The following is a 23,297-nucleotide window of genomic DNA, read 5'->3' on the forward strand; positions in this document are numbered from 1 at the left end:
TCTCAAAAATATTAAACCTTTACCACAGAGGGATAAATCAAAGAACCAAATTAGGCTTTGAGGCCCTGCAAAGCCACTGCAGCTAAGCCATGCTGTATTCTGTGGTTCTCTAGGGGCTTAAACTATGGTCAAAATTAATCAGACAAGGGTTTGCCGTAGTCTTGAGGGAAATGCACAGTGAGATGTCTCCTGACAAAGAACATTGATTCTGTGGAGCTCTTCTATAGCACATCAGTGCAGCAGTGAACGTGCTCAGCAATGTCACTACAGTGAGTACATTGGTGACTCTTCCAGACCTGCACAGAGACCAGAAACATGATGCCCAAGGCACAGGCTGCATGGTCAACCCCTGTGCAAGTCTTATGACGCAGTACTCCCTATCATATCAGTACTGTTCTTAGTGCTTCACATTTTGAGCTGATAGCTATTTGCTAAGATCTTAGCATGTCCATCCAAACAGCATAAGGCCATCCCTAGAATGACCCCATCGCTTCCTGCCTTATCTCCTGATGCATATTGAGTTTCTTTTATCCCCTTATATTGAAAATAGACTTTTTCTCATACATCCTGATTATGTCTCCCCTCCCTCTACTCCTCCCAGTTCTTCCTCACCTCCCTGCCCATCCAGGTCTACCCCTTTCTGTCTCTCATTAGAAAACAAAGAGGCTTCTGAAGGAATATAATTAATACAATATAATAACATCAGAATAGGACAAAACAAACAAACAGAAGGAAAAGAACCCAAGAAAAGGTACAAGAAACAGATATAGATGCAGAGACCCACTCATTCACACACTCAGGAACCCCCCAAAAAAACACTAAACTGGAAGCCAGAATATATATACAGTACATACATACATACATACATACATACACATATATACATATATATATACATATATACACACACACACATATACACTACACATGAGGAAGAGTTCTGTGTAGTCATCATCCTACAGCTCAGACTGACTGAGGGTGAATAGAGGAAAAAAATGGACAATTTGCTTCCTTTTAGTGAAATTTTGTTTTCCTAGTAAGCAGACTTACATAAATGGTCTAGGGTGTTTAGGAACTCAAGTGATAGAGGGGACACTTCCATTGTAGTTGTGTTGACTGTCATGTCGCCATATGGCCTCTACACACAGGCTTGTGCACAGAGAGGTGATATTGACATGCACAGATATATATATATATATATATATATATATATATATATATATATATATATATATATATCCTGCAGAGCAAAAACAGAGAATTTTTTTTAAATACCTGACACAACATTATGAGACAAGGAACCTCCACAGCTGCCATTGAGTTTTTTTTTCTGTTGTCCATCTCCTGCTGGGTGTGTGGTCTACCTTTAAGAGTAGTTTGTTTCTCCAGTGAGACTCCCTTGAAGGAAACTAGTTTTTATTTGCAAGCTGTTATCAATTGGAGACAGCTTCTGGGTTAGGGATAGGGGCATGTGTCCACTTCTCCTTTTAGCTCCAGGATCCCATCTGGTACATCCCTGTGCAGACCCTGTGCATGTTGCCTCAGTCTCTGTGAGTTCCTATGTACATTAATCCTGTTGATTAGAGAGCCTTGTTTTCTGGTGTCTTCTCCTCTGGCTCTTACACTCTAAGCCTCCTCTTCTTCTTCAGATTCCCTGAGCCCTAAGGGGAGGAATTTGATGGATACATCTCGTTTAGGGCTGAATGTTTGAAGGTCTCTGACTCTCTGCATGTTGTCTGCCTGTGGTCTGTATTTGTTACCATCTGCTACATGAAGAAGCTTCCCTGATGATGGCTCAGCAAGGCACCCATCTGCTTCCCTAGCTGGGGTTGCATATTGTGTTCTTTAGAAGTGATTTCTGAAATAGAATTAGGTACACAAGGCCTTGGTAAAAGTAACACCTTTGAAACATGATGGAGTAGGATTGACAGGAAAACACAGCATCTCATGATGCCAACTTTGTCCTCGCCAGCTCACTAGAGTATTTTCCTAATGGGTGGAGATGACTGGACCTTTGCACCCCCACTTCACTTAGTTCTTGGCAGAGGTTGTGAACTGCATCATCTCAATCAGAAACCCAAGGTGAAACTGCAAGGACCCAATAGCTAAAAGACGCCACCAAACCGTATTGTTTGTAGACAAAATTCTAAACAGTCTTAGTAAATAAGAAACACAGAGCCAAATACAGAGGTAATAGTCAAAGAGATCAGAGAGCCACGACTACCTTATCTTACCACCTCGCCGCCATCATTTCCCCAGAGAGAGCTTCTTCCTGTCTGATTTGTCTTTTTATTGCCTTCCTGTTCTGCTTTCTCATTGGCTCTAAGCCCAGCTACATGACTTCCTCATCACTGCCTGTCTATACAGACCTCCAGGTCTCTACGGTTGGTACTGGGATTAAAGGCTCTTGTCACCACGCTTGGCTGTGTCCTTAACCACACAGAGATTCTGCCTGCCACGTGATCGGATTAAGGGTGTGTGCTACCACCACCAGACTTCTGCTTATGGCTCACTATGTGACCTCTGATCTCCAGGCAAACTTTATTTATTAACATACAAATAAAATCACATTTCAGAACAATTAAAGTATCACCACAATTGTTCACCACTACACAGAGTTCTTTGAAGAGGGATCTGGAGAAAAAGCTCTGTGCATGTCAATATCACCTCTCTGTGCACAAGCCTGTGTGTAGAGGCCATATGGTGACATGACAGTCAACACAACTACAATGGAAGTGTCCCCTCTATCACTTGAGTTCCTAAACACCCTAGACCATTTATGTAAAGTCTGCTTACTAGGAAAACAAAATTTCACTAAAAGGAAGCAAATTGTCCATTTTTTTCCTCTATTCACCCTCAGACAGTCTGAGCTGTGGGACGATGACTACACAGAACTCTTCCTCATCCTTAGAGCAGACAGGAGCAGCAGTGGCAAGGCCAGTCCTTCTCTTAAGGGATCGTTTGCTCTTAGTAACTCGAGGCTTCCACACACTAGCATGGAATTTTAACGTCCAGTAGCAACCAAGAACCCAGACAGGCTGTCAGCCTCCCTTAATGACATAGTTGCTTTCAGAACATAGGATATATAAGGAGAATAAATTTGAGAAGGAATCGTGTTTCTTCAATTAAATATAAGATTTGTTTGTTGGAAAGCATTCCCAGTGGGGAAAAGAAAACACTGGTAGCATTTGTGACTTTGTAAGATGTTATGAAAAATCTCAGGAACAAAGATTCCTATGAAGAACCTGCTCTAATGAGAATGAATGTGATGATTTCTTTCCTAATTGAGCAATAATGACTGAGGTGCAGGCCACTTCCCCAGATTAATAAAGAGCCAAGAAGTTGACAGTTTAGGCCATTAAGCTCAGCTGGTACTTCATCTTGGTGAAGGGCACAATGCCAGACTCATGTTAATATTGTAAGAATAAGCCCAAAACAGTGAGACAGAATTTATTTTTGAGAAAAAAATTTATGTGGCAATTAGGTACCTGACACAAAATTGGGCAATGCCAGATCTATCATGAAATAAACTTTCACTTGAATTCTTCAAGACCTGTTCCATTCACATTGTCTTCAAGTATTTGGTTGTCAAGAAAATAGTGAGAGGAGAAGGGACCCTTGGCAATACAAAAAAAAAATATTTTCATGAACAGTCACATGCAAATAAGCTATTCTGACTTACTGTCCCCCACTCTCCACTCTAGACTTAAAACAATACTCAAGGCATTGGGTTGACCCTGGAGCACTGCACATTCTAGAGATACACCACTGCTACTGTTTTCCGGTGTCCTCCGGGAAAATCAGAGTGCATCTCACTAGAGGACCACAGTTGAGCTAAAAGAATCATTTGTTATCAGAAATGTCAAAAAAATTTATGCACACCCAAGCGAGGCATAACCTCTATTGCTCCAAAGACTCAATTCTGTAGAGATCTTAGAGTCTAGGGAACATATTTTTACAATTCTAATTGAGGATCAAAATTCCAAATCACTCTCTGCCTTCTAGCATCGAGATTCCATAGTCATTATTTCAATCTACAGTGAAGGAAATGGTTGATGCAACTTAATCTGCCCTGTGAAATTGCCTATGCCTTAATCAAATACTAATGTACCCATTCATTCAATCGAATTTTACAAAGCTGTTATTGTGTAATGTCATGATTCTGGGGACTAAAGATGTGGAGCTGAATAAAATATAATCTCTGCTGCTATGCAGGATAGTAGAGCCGGAAATTTTAAGAAAAATGCATTAAGGTTATAGGTACTATTAAAGGAGGATGGGAGAAGCACAGAGTGAGGGGATAATCTTGCCAGGCTCAGTAGGCAGAGAGGGAAGTAACCTTGAATCTCAATAGAAGAGGCTGTCAGGCAGAGTTCATAAAGGGCTCTCCAGGCCAACAGAGAAGGTGAATGAAGAGCATGGCAAAGTGAAGAGCTGGGCATGCTAGGGAACAGGAAAGGGATTCCACGTCCACTCTCACCAGCATCTCTGAGTGCTGATACTCCTATTCTTTCAGCAAACACCCTTACTAACCAAGTGTGGGACTAGCAGCATGGTCCCTAATGAGCCTGCTCATTTCTGCTCTTACTTCTTGCCTTATGAGAGTTGGAGATGTTTACTCCCAAACTGGTTTCTGCCAGTCATACTCATTATTAAGAGTGTGCAATTTAGCTAACATTAAAGAGCTGCTGTTTCTGTGAAAATTGAGATAGATACTTTGCAAAGTCTTGACATTTTTTAGGGAGTCACTAAAAAAGCTGCAGTAGAATTAAGCTCAAGGGATCCAGCTATAAAAGATGAAGGAGGATTATAAAAATCCCTCCAATAACATCCTGCCTCAGATGGCTTTGCTGGTGTCTCAACTCCTCACTCTAATTTAAAGAAACCAAAATTGGAAATAGTAAAAGACACATTATGGGTATGTTTTATACAAAAAATGATGAAGAATGAAATTCAATAAAAGTCCTGGCCTTATGCTAAAGAAATGACAAACAAATGTACATTTTTATTGTGTATTAATATGCTTCAGGCAGATTGTGTGTATGCCTCATTTCTTTAAACAATGTTTTTTTATCAATTAACCAGATGCTAGCATTAGTGTGCTGGCTGAGAAGTTCCTGTACTAGAATAAAATTACAGTGGGATGAGAAAAGATATCACTGAAGAAGACTAGCGGCTTCCAGAAGCCAGTTCAGGGCATTTGGAGTTTATTCTGCAAATTGGGAGTGGAAAAGCACAGTGTGCCAGCCAAATGCAGCCTGCAGCTGATTTTCAGAGTCTTACTGGGACACAGCCATATCTACTCAGTCTACACTTGTCTGTAGCTGCTTCCAAATGACAGCAGCAGAATTGAATAAGTGTTACAGATATTATATGCAGGTGCTCAGAAAAGGTTAGTGTGCATTTTCACCAAAGCCTGAGATCCTACCCTTCTGCATAGACAATTCTCCCAATAAAAACCTCAGCCATGTGGGACCAAACCCTGATGCCTAGTCCCCAGTACCAGGAGAGAATAATAAACACAAGGGTAGAAATCTTACCTCTTGTGAACACATAGAAAAACAACAACTCTAATACCATTAGAAATCTCTACATTCTATCATATGCAAAATTCATGATGGATCCAAGGCAGGAGCTGGGTTTTCATGGGAGAAGAATTTGCAAAGCTGAGGCTATCCCACCCACACTGGCCAGCCACACTGACCTACAGAGTTGAGAGAGGTGGAGGGATGATATCCATCCTCCCGTAAGCACTGAGTCCAGATCTACAGAAGTGTCGCCCTAGCAGAGATGCAGCGGGCTGCAGAGCAGGCAATGGAACACTCACCCCGAGTAAGCACCCAGCTCCCACCCTAACAAAGCACCCAAGGAGAAATTCAAAGCCTGTGGCTGATTAAGGAAGACTATACAGACAACCAACGCAGGCGTGCTAAACTCCTGAATAGATTAATTCACCATTTCCCTTGAACATCTCTGGAGAAATGTGGCCATTTTCCATATATACTTTATTATAAAAAGCTGCCCAAAAATCACAAATCAAAGTAACTAGGCCCAATGTCTACACAAAGTAATGAAATTATACACAGTTAGAATAGCCGTTCTGAAGCTGTGGAGTTTTGCATTGGAATTTACACTTTCACTATCTAATATATTTTTATGCACTTATCCACTACAAAAAAAGAAAAATCTGAGACACAGTTAGAACTAGAAACATAATTAGTTTTATATCCTTTTTCATAACTCATATTCATTACCTGGATTCAGTCCTTCATATTCTAATATTTAGCCTCTTATATTCTTCTTTGAACATATTATAGTGTGCCCCATTTTAAACACAAATACTATCTTTACCTCTAATATTTGTGTGTGTGTGTGTGTGTGTGTGTGTGTGTGTGTGTGTGTGCAGGACAACTTCAACATGTCTATCTGGATTTTGTTTTTGAGGCAAGAACTTTCACTGGCTTGAAACTCACAGATTCAGCTGGGCTGGTGCCCAGTGAACCCCAGGAATCTGCCTGTCTCCCTGCTTCCCCAACATGGGTATTACAACATGCAGCATTGTGCCTGACTTTTTTTTTGTAGCTCCTAGGGGTGGAATTCAGGTCCATGTGATTCCACGGCAAGCACTTTACAAAAAGAGCATCATCTCGGGCTGCTCTTGTGCTCCTCCGTACACCGTCCCATGTCTGTCACTCAATCAAAATGACACACGAGTCTCAAAAGAAACTGAAGTCCATTGTTAAGAGCCAAAGCAACCAAAAGAATTAGGTAGAGAGGGGAGTCCAGTGCTTAGACAAGACCTTTAAGAAAAGTATTATAAAGGAAGAAAAAACCTTAAAATAGTTATTATGAAGGATATATAGATAGCAAATACACTCAGAAAAATGTTAAACTTCATTAATTCAAGAAATATAAAAGTAAGCCATGGTAAGATACTATTCCCTATTAACAGAACAACAAAATGAAAACATACTGACAGTATAAAGTGTGACAAGGACAGGGAGCCTTGGTGTCTCATACGTTGTTGAGGGAAAGTATAGACATTGCATGAATACTGGAAGACACTTTGGGCTGTTTTCTGTCATGAGACCTATGCTTACCCTTTGTTCTGACAATTTCACTTCCTTCCTCACTAGAAGAAGAAAAAAGGATATCCACACAAAGTCTGTGCATAAATGTTTATCAGCTTTGCCTGAAATAGTTAAAAATTGGGAATAAGCCAGATGTCTTCCAACAGATTAATGGATAAACAGACTATACTTCCACACCTTTTAACACTATTCAGAAGGAGAAAAGAAGAAACAAACCATATGTGACTTGGCTGAATCCCAAAAGCATCATGCTGCTTAAAAAATGAAGTTAGTACCTAATAAATAGAGACTAACCTTCTACTTGCATCAATTCTGAAAATAACAAGCTACAATGAAGAACAGATCAGTGGTTTCTAGGGAATAGAGATGTGTACAGAGTGTAGTTAACATGGAGAATCTATTCAGCTATTAAACATTCTTGCAACCTGCCTGTGGGGTTAATGTTATGACCATGTGTGAGGCTAAATACATGGACATCAAGAAATGGGAAAAGAGGGGCTGGAGAGAGAGATCAGCAGTTCAAAGCACTTGCAGTTCTCAGCTCCCAGCACCACTTGCAACTCCAGCTCCAGAGAATCCCATGCTCTCCTCTGGCCTCCACAGGCACCCACATATACTTGCACACACACACACACACACACACACACACACACGCACACACGCACACACGCACACATGCACACACACACACACGGTGGGGGAAGGCATAGAGAGAGGGAGATAGTAACAGGGAAAGAGAGGAACAGAGAGAGACATACATATAAATAATACATAAACAAACATATGCTTGTGAAGACTGGCAATACACAAAATAAGCAATTTTATTTAGTCCATAGTCTAATACCAACATCCGTTTCCAGGTTTGCATCTTTGTATTAAGGTTGCCAGGGTCAAAGAACATGCTGTTCTGGTTTTCCCACTTCCTTTAAATTTACATGTATATTAATTGTGTGCATGTGTACATGTGAAGATGAGCAGAAGCCGGAGGAGTACGCTGACTGCCCTGAGCAGAAGTTACAGGCAGCTGTTAGCCATATGAGGTGGGTGCTGGGAATCAAACCAGGGCTCTCTGTAAGAGCAGTACCAGCTCTTAGCCACTGAGCCATCTCTCTAGCCTTTTTTTTTTTTTTAACTTCTAAAACGACTTTAAAACAAAAGCTGCTTAACATCTAGTGAATAAACGTGATCAACAGAGGGAACCATTCTAGGAGAGGGGAACATCAGGGAACAGTATAAACATTTTGATAGACAGGGAATATCTACTGAAGTGGAAGTTTGAGAAAAACTTTAAAAGTTCACAAAATTAATCTGAGGGACCATCTCTTGGCTTTGAGAAGCAAAAGCAAAAATTAAGAACTTCAGGGGCAGGCCCCATGCCAGGAAGCAGTGGGCCGACACAAAAGAAACTCAACATTCCTGTAGACTTTTTGTCTGGTTTTGCTTTGTTTGGTCTTTTTTTTTTTTCTTTTTTTTTTTTTTTTTTTTTGTCTTATTGATTCTTTGCATGTTTATTTTGTGCGTTTTTTTTTTTTTCTGTGTGTATTTCAGGGTGTTTTTTGTTTGTTTTGAGAGAGAGAGAGAGAGAGAGAGAGAGAGAGAGAGAGAGAGCGAGCATAAATGGGAATAGGCGACAGGAAACCCTGGATCAAACATAGTGCATCAAAAAATTTCCATAAAAGTTTATTAAATGATGGAAAAGAAAGATAAGGAAGAAAACATATGAATTAGCTTGAGAGTCGACTTTCTACACAATTGCACATATATTTAAAACTAAATTTTTACTTACATAAAAAAGTAAAGTTGGTTTGAATATTCCTACAATAAACAATCTAAGTAAATGTCAAAAGAAGGAAACTTGAGCAGGGCTGTGGTGAGACACACCACAGAGACAGGCAGATCTCCATGAGTTCAAGGCCAGTCTGGTCTACAGGGCAAGCTCCAGGACAGCCAAGGCTACACAGAGAAACCCTGTCTCAAAAAAGCAAAACAAAACAAAGGAAGGAAAAGAGGGAGAGGGAGAGAGAGAGAGGGAGAGGGAGGGAGGTAGAGAGAGAAAGAGAGAGAGGGGGGAAGGAGGGAGGGAGGGAGGGAGGGAGGGAGGGAGAGGGGGGGTTGAAGTAGTTCAATACTATTTCATTAAAATAAACCTCATTAAGAAAAGAGAGCTAGAAGAAAAGGGGAAAGGAGAGAGGGAAGGAAAGAAAGAGAATGAAGTAAGAATAAATGATGGAATTATTTGCATAATCACTACAATACTCAAAAAAATCAATGAATGGACTCAAATCATAGACCCAAAATTTTTAACCTGAAGCAGAATAATTATTTTAAAAAGAGTAAGCAAAACTGTATCAAAAATCTGGGAAAGATAAATAGAAAGCTTGAAGGCAGCTAGGTGAAGAGATACAGGCATACTACATAAAAGAAACAAAGGTAAGATTTGCCCAGACATCTAGTCAGAAACCGTTCAAGACAAAAGATGAAACAGCATCTTTAAAGCCAACTGGAGAGGAAAAGATCACTCAGACTTCTACATCTGGAAGAAAAAAAAATCCAGATTTTTTTGAAGCAAAAATAAAATGGGAAGCATTCCATCAAGGATCTATTTCAAGGCATGTTAGAGGAAGGGGGAGCCATAGCTCAGCAGTTAGGCACTCAAACTGCTTTTGCAGAGGACCCGAGTTCACCTCCCAGCATCCATGATGGGCAGCTCACAGTCATCCCCAACTCCAGTTCCAAGAGATCCAACACTCTCTTCTGACACCTACACTGATGTATACACATGCATACTTTCATACACACGCTTAACAACAAAAATCAATCTTTAAACAAAGAAAGAAATGTGAGATGGGTATCTGATGGTATGATAGTGACCCCAGATCACACATGAAGAGCTCAGAAAAAAAATTTAAAAATGGAAGAATAGTGCAAAAAAACACGTTTGTTTTTTTAATATGTTTACTAATTCTTTGAGAATTTCATGCATTGTATTTTCATCCACATCCACATTCACATCCCTATTCACCCAACTTTGCGTTTCATTCTTTTGTGTTTTGTTTTGTTTTGTTTTCCCATTGAATCCAGTTTGTGTTGCCCATCCACTCTTCTACGGGGGCCAACTATGGACTGTGATTTATAAACCAGACACAAGACCAGTAAAATAAATAAATAAAAACCTGACTCTCATTGAATCAGAAACTAACAAATGGTCAATAACCCCTCTGCTGGGGGTGATACTTGATGCTCACCGTTGCCACTCCATGCTGGGATTTTCGTCTGGCTTGATCTGCACAGATCTGCACAGATCTGCATGCTGTCACAGCAGCTTTGTGATGCTGTCACAACAGCTGTGAGTTCCTATGTGCACCTGCCCTGCTGTGTCTGTGAAAACATTGTTTCCTTGGAGTCACCCACTACTTCTGGATCTTAAAAATCTCCCCACTCCATCTTCCACAAAACCCCCTGAGACTTGGGGGAAGGTATGTGACAGATACATCCCATTTAGAGCCAATTAATCCGTAGTCTCTTGTCCTCTGCATGTTAACCCCTGGAGGGTCTCTGTGTTAACTGTCCTCAGGGTTGGTTCTCCACACCTACGCCTTCAGAGCCAGCTCTACTGTGCTGCTCAGGTGTGGTATAGGAGCCACTTTCCCGAATACTGCCGCTGATGAGGGGCAGAGCCAGCTCTCCCCCTCTTATGACCTCAGGGTCAGCTCTCCCACCTGCCTCAGGCATTGATGGGTGGGGGATTTCTTCCCTGCCCATGCTGTCATATGGCAGATGAGAATTGGGTCCAGATCTCCCATGTTCATGGTCTCAGGGTGGTTCACCCACTTCCCTGTCAATAGGGTCAGCTCTACTGTGCTGCCCAGGAGAGGTTCAGGGTTCACTTTCCTGAGTGCTGCAGCTGGTGTGAGGGAGGGTCAGCTTGTTCATCCACCACGAGTAGCAGGGGTAAGAAGGGAGGGCATCTTTCCCTCACCCTCACCACCACATGGAAGACAAGGGGATGTAGCCAGCTATCCCACTTTCACACCCTCAGGGCCAGTTCACCTGCCTCTGCCAATAGGGTCATCTCTACTGTGCTGCCCAGGCAAAGAACAGAGCCCACTTTCCTGAGTGCTGCAGCTGGTAAGGAGGAGGGTCAGTTCCCTCACCTCTCACAGGCAGTGTGGCGTAGGGGGTAATGAGGGGCATGTCTCCCCTGCCCACACTAGTCATGGGGACAGCTGCCCTATTCTCACAGCCTTGGGCTGACTCATCCATACCTCCACCAACAGGGTTACCTCTATTGTCCTGCCCAGGCCAGGTGCGGGGCCTGCTCTCCCGAGTGTGGCAGCTGGTGGGGGGCAGGGGCAGAGATGGGAGAATTTGTAATTACTATTTTGTCTGATTTTTTTTGTTATGAATCTACTTAAATTTTTTACTTCATCTTGATTTAATAAATCATATTTATAAATCCACCATTCTTTTCTAGATTTTTCCAGTTCAGTGAAGTATAGGGTTTTTTTGTTTTGTTTTGTTTTGTTTTGTTTTATGGTTTTTTCGAGACAGGGTTTCTCTGTGTAGCTTTGTGCCTTTCCTGGAACTTGCTTTGGAGACCATGCTGGCCTCGAACTCACAGAGATCCTCCTGCCTCTGCCTCCTGAGTGCTGGGATTAAAGGCGTGTGCCACCACCACCTGGCATGAAGTATAGGTTTTTAAATTATGTCCTTATAACTTTCTAAGTTGCCTCAGTATATTTTGTAGTCTCCCTTTTCATCTAATATTTTATTAACTTCTTGCTTCTTTAATTCTGGCTGCTTGGAATGACTTTTTCCATCATTTTATCCTAAGGTGGCATCAATTGTTAATGACAAGGTGCATTTCTTGGAGGCAGCCAAAGATGGATCCTGTTTTCTAATCTAATCTGTTACTTTGTGTCATTTATTTAATTGTAAAATTGAAACTATTAATAAAGTTATTATTGAATAATGTTAAATAATTCCTTTTAGTTTTTGTTGATACTGTGGTGTTTTCCTATATCATTTCAGTTAACTGTTCTTTGAGATTATATATTCCTTGTGCCCTCTTGTTTGTTTAATCTTAAGAGTAAAGTATTTCTTCTAGCATCCTATGTAGAGCCAGCTTTGTACATAAAAGTTCCTCAAATCAGTTTTTTTCATGAGAAGGTTTTACTTCTCCTTTGATTATGACGGATAGTTTTGCTGGGTATCATAATTTGGCCTGTCATCTGTGGTCTTTCAGAACTTGTAGAACATCTGCCAAGCCCTTCTTGCTTTCTAAGGTTCCACTGAATATTTTATTTCTTGTTTGTTGATTCCTTCAATGTCTTTTCTTTGTTCTGTGCATTTAGTGTTTTTATTATGTGACGTGAGGGTTTCTTTCCCCCTCCTGTCTGTTTGATCTTCTCTATGATTCTTGTACCTTAATAAGCATTTACCCCTTAGACCGGATTTTTTTTCTCATGATTCTGTTAATTTTTGTCTGTACCCTTAACCTGGGCACAGAAAAAAATTCCTTCTATACCTATTATTCATAGGGTTGTTCTTTCACAGTGTCTCAGAATTTCTAAGTGTTCCATTTGATTCCTGGTTGTTGTTGTTGTTGTTGTTATTGTTTTTTAAGATTTTAACATTTTCTTAACTTCTCTTCTACCTTTTCCTTGAGACCTGACATTCTTTCCTCTACTTAACTGAATCTGTTGGTGAAATGTTCCTAAGAGCTGTTCATTTGACTTCCTAAGTTTTTCATTTCAATTTTTATTTCATTTGAGCTCTTTTCAGAGAGTCTATCTCTTTATTAAATTTCCATATTTTGAATGAATTTCCTTCTTTCACTCAAGTGTTTGTGTTTTCAGGGCTTCCTTCCATCATTTGCTCAAGCCCTCTCTAGTTCCTTGACACTGCTGCTTTGAAATCATTGCTCTGTGCATGAGCTGAGTGGTTTTTCTCAGGGGACCTTACAGTGGCGTGCTGATTTCTGGGGGAAATGCATTGTTTTGTGTATTCCCGTTTGTGTTTTTGCAATGGAACCCAGGCATCTGGAGTTAGGTCACTGGTGATGTGACTTGATCTGGCTATCTTGCCTTTGTTGAGTGGTTGGTTATTTGATATTACCCTCATCTTGTTAAGTTGTGGACAAGCTGAATGGTGCTCAGTGTTCAGTCTTGGGGCCACTCTGTGTTGGTGTGCAAATGGGGTGTCAGACATGGTCTCAGCTCAGCTGGGGACAGGTAAAACTTCTGAGCCTAGGGTTAAATTTTCCGCAGCCTTAGAAAATTGTGTCCATCAATCTTTTGAAGTTTGCAGAGGGCTTTCCAGGTTCTGAAGGTGGTCCATCAGTTTTGAGTCAGACTTCATGTGCCAAGCAAGGCAGTGTGTGAGATGGACATCAGACAGGTAGGTGGGGGAATCAGTTTGGGGATCTATCTGGAGTTCAAGGTCAGGCTCGACATTGAACTGTGCTGAGCAGAATGGTGGATTAGGTATCTCATAGGCCGGCAGGCAAGGGACCATTTTTCATATTTTTAAATAATAACTGTAAAGGATAATTTTATAATAAAATTGTAATGGCGTATTTTATAATATATGTAAACCCTAAATACATAAACAGTAGCACAAAATTTGTGAGTGACTTAGCCATAGAAGCCTGCACATTATAGAAAAATGTATACAATATTAGATGAAAGTAAACTATGAAAAATCAAAGCTATACATTACAAACTTCCAGTTAATACCAAACAAAATAGAGTTGATAGGATAATAGCAGGTAGAAAAATGAAATGAAAAGATCAGTTATGACAGGAAGAAATAGAAGAGAGGAAAGGCACAACAATATGAAAAAATACAAAAACAGTATATCTCAATCCAACTCTATCAATGATAGCACTGCAGGTTGATTGTCCAATGCCCTAGGAAAACCCAAACTCATTAATGTTCCATCTTAATGAGTTTATCCTCTGGCATCCTCAGAATTAATTGAAGGCACTACCGTCTACCAGTGATACCCATGGAAGGAATGCTAAAAACTATAATGATCGCTTATTAAATCCTCATTTCGCCACATTAAGATTATCCAAGCATGCACCATTCCCCACACCCCCACTTCTGCTTACAAACATGGGACCAATGATCTGTTTCTCAGACTTCTAAACAGTTCTCCAACTAGTCCAATGTTAATTCCAGTAGCTGACCTACTGAACTGATCCTTTCCCCAATATGAAAATGAGTCTCTCTGCAAAGAATTGCAGGATACAGTGTTTAATATCTCCTCTGTTTGAAGAATGGAGTTCTTTCAGATAGCGTCACTCTTGCCACTTGCTAACTCCTGTTTCAGCTTTAGAATCAGCAAACTGATGTCACTATATATAGACGCATGTTATTTCTGACGTCTACCCCTTCATCATTCCCTTCCTCACTCAGAGCCACTGTCCCTCATGACCTTTTGACCTGTCTGCCTTCCTATCCTTTGGGTTTGACCACACTGTGGCATCACCCTTTGCTTCTCCCTACTTTACTTATGTATTGGCTTCACTTTAGAACCCACATTCTCATTTACAGGATGCCCTCAAAGAAGCAACAATGCCCAGTGCACTCTGCTGTGGTTTTCTGCTTTTCACTATTTTCTGGTATCTTCTATGTAATGAATTGTAGGAAACAGGGGCAATCTATGCACACAATTAGATCTTTAAAAGTGTACCCTTTGTTCCCAAGGTCCTATTAATTACCTCTTAGGAGCATTTTGTTTGCAATGTACTCAATTACTAAGGTAACTAAATAGCTTTTACTGATCAGAGCTAGCATCATTTGCTTAATAGCAACTAGCAAATGCTATAGCACAGTTCCATGGCTACTGCACTACCAGAAATAGGCTTATTTAAGATTAAGCTCGAGGGGAGAAATAGATTTTACCAGTGTACACTATAATTGTTCATAGAGCCTCTTAGATCTACAGAAGCATCAGTATTTTCCCCATTATTTTGCAATGAGGGAAAAAGTAAATCAACAGAAAATATCCAAATAAGTCCACCATCCATTCCACTCACTCAGCACACCATTCTTCCTAAGAGAAGCTCCTTTTTGGTTCTGTTTGATTGGCCACAGTCCACAGTTCTCAGGCTCTTCATTGCCCTGATCAGTAGTGACTGTTCTCATAGAGTCATCTGATAGGGAGATGGCTCATTGGGTAAAACCACTTGCTGAGCAAGCATGAGGACCTGAGTATGGACCACACTAGAACCATATAAACAGTTAGATGTGACTGTGTGATCCCATACAGACAAAAGGATCCGAGCTGGCTGGCTAGCTACTCTAGCTGAAAAAAAAATGGCAAGCTTAGTTCATTCAGTTAGAGACCTTGCTCAAGGAAATAAAGTGGAGAGTGATTAAGAAGGACACCTGATAGCCTCCTCTGGCTTCTGTGGGCACATGCATCTGCACACACATGTGCACTTCACCACACATTCATATACCACACCACACACACACACACACACACACACACACACACACACACACACGAAGGAAGGAAGGAAGGAAGGAAGGAAGGAAGGAAGGAAGGAAGGAAGGAAGGAAGGAAGGAAGGAAGGAAAAAAGAAATGGAAATAGAGAGGCAAGGAAGGAAAAAGGATGTCTCTTACAGCTCGGGATTGCCACGGGGTTTATTTTCTCCCAGACTGCAACAATTCTCTTGTAGTGCCTGGGTACTTGTCTTTGATACTTATTGTTGTTACCTGCAGAGAAACAAAATGGGGAACATAGCGGCAGGCACAAGACTTGAAGGCTCCCAGTCCGGCCACTGGGAGGGAGGTGAATTGAGGCCTTCCTCCCTCTACCTCTTGGTTCTAAGACCTTTGTGAGCTTCTGTTAAAGGATACAACACCAGAAAGAGGGATCTAATCACGTGAGACGCATTCCAAAGGATATCATCCTGTCCTTTTGGAGCCCTGTCTTTAACCTATACTTCTTGGGGGGCTTCAGAAGTTCATTCCAGGACTCTTCAAGAACAGCTGCTGTGAGGTGCGTGATTCGAACCGAGTTCCAGGGTCATGAGCCCAGTCATAGGCTCCCTGTGCTGTGAGGCCAGGTCTGTAATCACTCACCCCGTTGTGTGGGTTTCCACACATTTAAGAAATCTGAAAGTCCCAGTGGGTGGTGGGTGGTGCTGACCATCTCAGGGGTCAGAGAAAGTGAGGGTCAGAGATGGGGTGTACTGCCCATAAACAGCTACAGCACTGGGAGAAGAGGCAGCGTCTCTTGCAGGACAGAAAGGGCCCAGTAACAACGTGATGCAGAGTAACTACTTGCTCTCAAGACATCCTCCTTAAAAAAAAATGAAAAGTGCTTTAAGATTCCATAGTCCCCATCAGAAAGTCTATCAAGAAAACAAGCAAAATAGTAAAATAAACAAATAAATAAATAAAATGTGAAGCGAAAATAAAATTAACAAACATAAATGCTGTATCCAGACAAAGATTTTCCCAAAAGCCATGAGTTATTGAACAAAAGCCCCGTGACAGAGGTGGGACCCCATCCTTTTTTGAATTTTTGGTCAGAGAAGCCCCAGAGGCCCTCCAAACCATAAAAGGCTCTTGCCTTTCATTTAAAAAAATTATTTATGCGTTTAAGTGTTTTGTCTGCATGTATGCATGCCATATGTGTGTCCAGTGCCCACAGAGTTCAGAGGAGGGTCCCCTGCCCTCTGGAACTGGAATTGCAGACAGCTATGAGTCAGCCTACCTGTGGGTGCTTGGAACCAAGACTGGGTCCTCTGCAACAGAAGCAAGTTACTCCTAAAAGCTGAGCCATCTCTCCATTTCCCGGCCATTATTGTTGGTTCCCCACCAGAACTGGATGATAAGACCCAATTGCTGAAGACAACAGCTTACCTGAGCTGTGTACTACAGAGAAAACAAGCTGAAACTGAGCCACGATTGTCCTCCTTTCCAGCTACTTGCATTTCGTAGTCCCAGAAGGTGCTCTCCAGGTTTGTGGGGGTAGAAACCCTATCATTTGCCTTACTCAGGTGTTAGTCCTATGAGGTAACAGAACAATCTGCCATGTAAGATGTGCTCAGTTGTACAGTAGTCGCTGTACAGTTATGGGAATAAGAAATTGCTCTCTGGATTTGAGGTACTGGAAACCTGGTCAATAACCCATTGCAGGGGGAGACCAGGGGCTCTGGAAGGAATGGAATAATTGTTTGGCTAGATTGACACAATGTCAAGCTGCCCTCTGAATATTATGTTTATACACATAGATAAACTTTACTATTAGACTTAATCAGGAAATCCTCTCTTTCCAGTGAGCCATGAGAAACATTCATGGCTGCACAAGGTGAGTATAAGTGATGAATGAGTGCTCAGCCCTAAAAAGACATTTATACCATCCTCTCTAAGGCTCAGAGAACACTGCAAGAGGGGCTGGAAAAAGTGTAAAACCTAAAAATAAGGAGAAAGGCTGGAAAGTATGCAACTGGGCAAGACAGGTCATTCCAATCATAATCTCACAGCAACCGTGGATGTTTGTACCATGTAAGAAGAATGGGTCAATCAACAGTCAGGAAGGGATGGAGGAGGAGCTCAAGTCCCTATCCTTCACTGCTGAACTACTTACTACTGTTAACCTCAAGGAGAAAGGGAATAATTGCCTCTGTTTTATCCCCACTGAAGTCCCAGCCAAATTCCAGTACATGGTTTCAATCCAATTGTCACACAGGCAATCCTGGTTAAATGGGTCACAGAACAAAACCAAAAGTCATGAAACTGGAATGGATGAAAGATCACAGAAAGTGGGGGAAGGGAGGCATGGGGTTCAAGTATGTTATACACGTGTATGAAACAGTCAAATATCAAAATTAATCAGAATAAAAGAAAGGAAGGGAGGGAGAGGAGGAAGGAAGGAAGGAGGGAGGGAGGGAGGGAGGGAGGGAGGGAGGGAGGGAGGGAGGGAAAAAGGAAGGAAAGAAGGAAGAAATGCAAACCAAAAGAGAAGAAATGTTCTCAAGATTCAAGGAAAAGGGACTCTTTTAGTGGGGCAGTGGTGGTGCACTCCTTTAATTCCCCACTCAGGAAGCAGAAGCAGGTGGATCTCTGTGACTTCTCGGCCATATGCCAGCATGGTCTAAAGAGATAGTTCCAGGACAGCCAAGGCTACATAGAGAAATCCTGTCTCAAGAAACCAGAGAGAGAAAGAGGCCGTGGGCGGGGGGGGGGGGGATAAATGTTGCCAAGTAGAAATATAAATTAGTCCCACTATTGTGAAAATCAGTATGAAGGTTCCTCAAAAGCCAAAGCAATTTGCCATAACCTAGAATCACATGACAAGGGAGTCTTAGATGAGGAATTGTCTAGGTCAGATTGGCCTGTGAGCACACCTATGGAGAATTCTGTGGATTGTTTAGTGGGGTTAGAGACCCACCCTGAGCATAGGTGGATCCTTTTCACGGGCTAAGCTCTGCATGAGGGTGGAGAAAACCAGCTAAGCAGAGGCTGCAAGAAAGCAAGCAAGTGTCCACTCTCTCTCTTCTCTTGACTAGACCACCTGCATGAATTTCTGCCTTAATTGCCTTCAAAGATAGGCTGAACCTGGAATCGAAGCCACTAAGTTGTTCTTTGTTAGGATATTTTATCACAATGGAAATGAAACTAGAATACTAAAACAAACCATAGTATAACCCCCTTTGCCAGCCCTGAGTATATACCAAAGGAATCAAAACCAGCATATGGAAGAGATACCTGGACGTTATTGTGAAACTACCCACAAAGCCCACTTATGGCAACAGCCTAGGTGTTTATCAATGGAGAAATGGATTTTTTATTGATCCAGAAATAGTCCTGTTAAGTAAAATAAGCCAGACCCAGAAAGACAAATATTCTGTTTTCTCTCATATGGCAAGTCTATACTTGAAGGGGGCATGAAAATATAATGATGAGTCAAATGGGAAATTTTAAAATGTGAATAAGTTTCACAGAGGGATGTGACAGGAGATGATAACAGGTGCACATATTATTAAAGTGTGGTATATACAAGTCTGAAAATGAAATGATGAGACCCATTATTTTAAAACAGCTAATTTACTTTAAGAGAAGTAAACTAGGCCCTGGCATGTAGCTCAGTGTTAGAGCACATTGCTAGCATCTGTAAGGTCTTGGGTTTAAGTTGCAATGCTACAAGCGTTTCATCAACCCTAGATGAAGAGCTACTAATGCAGGAAAACTCAAAGAAGTAAAACTGATGCTATAAAGGATTGACTCATAAACTTGCTGCCTTCGTTGGGGTTTTTATTGTTGTGAAGAGGCACCATGACCACAGCAACTCTTACAAATGAAAACATTTCATTGGTGGCTCACCTACAGTTTCAGAGGTTCCATCCATTATCACGACAAGGAGCATGGTGGCATGCAGGCAGACGTGGTGCTGGAGCTGAGAGTCTTACATCATGTTGACTCAACAGGAAGTTGACTAAAAGTCACACTGAGGGCAACTTGAACAAGAGACCTCAAAGTCCAACCTCACAGTGACACACTTGCTCCAACAAGGCCATACCTCCTAAAAGTGCCACTCCCATTGGGGGCCATTCTCTTTCAAAGCACCACATTTGCTTAGGAAATATTAAATTACAGAGAGAAATTGGCTAAAGGAGTGTTACCTCCAATGGTAGATAATAGTGTACTAGCCAGGCTTGTTAGAAACTGTAAGAATATTTTGTACAATAATTGAAGTGTGGTGTTGCAAAGAAAGTTTCTGCTAACACTTATTCACTAAGATTGATTTCCAGTTAGGCTCCATCCCATAACAGAAGGAGACAACCTTGACTTACTGCTAGCCATTAGGCCCATTCTTATACCAAAGAATATTCCTCTACCATCAGCACAAGGGGGCAGCTCAGGGTCACAGCCACCAATAAGTCCTTGTCTCCCATTAAGTCCCCTGTGTTCCTATCAGATGAAGCATAATTCTGTCAGGTGAGCAAGGTGAACCTGGGTAACAACTATTTGAAAAGAGCAATTCTGCTGCACTTACATAATTATGGAAGTATATTTGCTTGTAAATCTCTCATTCACCCAGTGGCCAGACGTGCAATCTCTGTTTAAATTGTAGAAACAGAGGGGTCTGGATCTGAAAGAGACTTAAGGATGACAGTGTGTATGGAAGGCATGAGTCTAAGGCCTATATAAGCCAGTAGAACTTCCTGTTCCAGACCAACTCCTCTGAGCACTAGCCAGAGATGGATGTAAGCTACTATTTATTTTTACCATTATTATTATTTTACCATTATTATTATTTTTAAAAATTTATTCTATGTGTCTTTTTCATCACGTATCTTGATCCCATTCATTTCTCCATCCCTTTACATTTGCTCTCCACCCCTGCACAATCTCCCCAAATAAAACAAAATTTAAGAGGAAAAAAAGAAAAAAAAATGAAAAAATTCATCATGGAAGCTGCAGTGTGACACAGTGAGTCACACCATAAATTCCTTTGTCCATATACTTGCAAATGTTCATTGTAAAGAGTCCTTGGTCTGGTTTGAGACCTCTGGTTTCTATTACACTATTGATGCTGGGTCCTCACTAAGACTCTTCCTGCATATCCTCTTGTTGCCCTGTTTCATGGAGATCCGGCAGCTTTGGGTCTGCGGATCATGTTCCTTCATGTGCTCAAGATGGTCATAGGTGGGGTGGATGTTGAGACGGGCCAAGTCATAACCCTGAGTCTAGGCCTGGGCAGCTGTAGTGTTGGTCCTGCCAGATGAGAAATGGGGGCAGCTCTCTCATGGTTACAACTTTGGGGCTGGCTCACCCACACCTGCACTAATAGGGTTGGCTCTCCCGTTCTTATGACCATGGGGCCAGCTCTCCTACCTGCCCCAAGCATTAATGAGCAGAGGTGGGGGGCCACTCTACCCTGCCCATGCTACCACAAGACAGATGGGTAATGGGGACAGCTCTCCAATGCTCACAATTTCGGGGCTGGCTCACTCACATCTGCACTGACAGGGTTGGCTCTACTGGGCTGCCCTGGTGAGGTACAGGGCCTGCTCTCCTGAGTGTTGCAGCTGGTAGGGATCAGGGACAGCTCTCCCGCTCTTATGATCACAGGACCAATTCTCCCACCTGTCGCAGGTGCACGTGGGCTGGGTGCAGGCAAGGACGGGGGCTGGCTATTATTAAAGAGCTTATTCTTAACTAATCTCTAAGTGTGTGGAATAATTTATCACTAGGAAGGCATATTAATTCTACAACACTACAGCAAAAAATGGCTGCTGAGAGAAAGAGAAAAATAAGTTTTCTCTAGGCGTAAGGTCCCCTTTAGGTTATCAAGTCTACACATCTATATCCAAAACACACAAAATGCACTTAGTAGTGTGTGTGTGTGTGTGTGTGTGTGTGTGTGTGTGTGTGTTCACACACACACATTCTCATAAAACAATAAGAATTAAAAAGAGGTTGTGAATTGGCAGGTAGGGAACATGAGGGGAGATGGAAAGGGGAGGAGGATGAAATTATGTAAATAGAGTGTTCATTTACGAAATTCTCAAAAACGTAAAGTTTAAATTAAAAATAAAGTATTCTTAGTTCATGTGTTTCCATTCGTTTGGCTATTTGTCCCTGTGCTTTATCCAACAACTGGATCAGGCCCTCTGAATGGGTGAGACAGTTGATTGGCTTGATCTGTTTGGGAGGCATCCAGGCAGTGGGACCGGGTCCTATGCTCATTGCATGAGTCGGCTGTTTGAAACCTAGGGCCTATGCAGGATCACTTGGCTCAGCCTGGGAGAAGGGGACTGGACCTACCTGGACTGAGTCTACCAGGTTGATTTCAGTATGTGGGGGAGGCTTTGCCCTGGAGGAGGTGGGAATGGGAGGTGGGCTGGGGGAAGGTGAGGGGGGCCGGAGTGGGGGAGAACAAGGGAATCCGTGGCTGATATGTAGAACTGAATTGTATTGCAAAATAAAAATTAAAAAAATTAAAAAAAAATAAAGTATTCTATGAGACAAATCAAGATTCAAAACTTCCAGTACTCTGTCTTCACCTATGTTAGACAGGCAACGAGATGATAGTCTGCCCTGTGTAGGACAGTGTTGTAGAATATTATTTTAAGTTGTGTTACTTTTGTTTATGTTGCATTTATTTAACTCTGTGAAGCTGTGTTTCTTTGCCTGTCTAGAACACCTGATGGTCTAATAAAGAGCTTAAGGGCCAACAAGCAAGGCAGGAGAGAGGATAGGTGGGGTTGGCAGGCAGAGAGAATTACAGAAGGAGAAATCTAGGAGGGAAAGAGATCTGGGAGTGAGAGAAGGAGGAGGACATCAGGGGCCAGTCACCCAGCTACACAACCAGCAACAGAATAAGAAAGAAAGGTATACAGAAATAGAGAAGGTGAAAGCCCAGAGGCAAAAGACAGATGGGTTAATTTAAAGTTAAGAAAAGCTGGCAAGAAACAAGCCAAGGTAAGGCCAGGCATTTATAATAAGAATAAGCATCCATGTGTGTATTTATTTGGGAACTGGATGGCCAGCCCCCGCCCCCCCCCCCCAAAAAAAGCAAAAACAAACAATAACAGGGCAGAAATGAATTCTGTAAGCATTTGTTGTCTTAAGTTTTGTCTTCTTTTGAACCTTCTCACAGTGCTTACATTAGTATGGAAGCCCCTCTCCTGGGACTATTGATTCCTCCTTAGTCACAGCTGAAATTCTTTCTAGGTGAAAACAAATTCTGATATTTAAAGACAAGGAGCTCCTGCTTCACTTTTCCTCTGTAGCCATCTGCTAAGCTAAGAGAAAATAAAACCAACCCAGGAATTTGTTTTCACTGCAGTGTACCCACAAATTTTGGAGAGATTGAAACATGTGTTCTTGTTAGATTCCTTCACAGGACTGATCAACATCCTGACAGATATTATTTGGCGATTCACTGGAGACTTCCTGGCCCCAGACCTGGTCTGCAGAGTCATCCGCTATTTGCAGGTATGGAAATCACCTCCCCAGTGTGATGAGCCACATTGAAGCCACACATCATCAGCTCTGGAGATAACATGAAGGGAATAACTACTAAACCTTTGTTCATGTGCAACCAATCACTCCCCTCTTCCTAAGTGAAAGGACAACCAAATTTTCTATAATTTATAAAACATGGGTATTTCTTTCTCTATAAATAATGTATATGCAAAGCAACAATTAAGAAAATCACAAATACAGCGTT

General features: G+C 41.7%; 1 protein-coding gene across 2 annotated transcripts in view; it reads left to right on the forward strand.

Moving 5' to 3' along the window:
- Npsr1 (neuropeptide S receptor 1) overlaps nt 1-23,297 on the forward strand; it is a 197,341-nt gene that overhangs the window by 124,863 nt on the left and 49,181 nt on the right. The window contains exon 3 of one of the 2 annotated variants that reach the window (XM_059267528.1): nt 22,959-23,062. The exons of the other annotated variant lie outside the window; for it this stretch is intronic. Within the exon in view, the coding sequence (XP_059123511.1) occupies nt 22,959-23,062 (104 nt within the window). The remainder of the gene's footprint in view (nt 1-22,958; nt 23,063-23,297) is intronic. 2 annotated transcript variants of the gene reach the window in all.

The sequence above is a fragment of the Peromyscus eremicus genome, chromosome 7 (genome assembly GCF_949786415.1).
Source record: "Peromyscus eremicus chromosome 7, PerEre_H2_v1, whole genome shotgun sequence".
NCBI classification, from domain to species: domain Eukaryota; kingdom Metazoa; phylum Chordata; class Mammalia; order Rodentia; family Cricetidae; genus Peromyscus; species Peromyscus eremicus.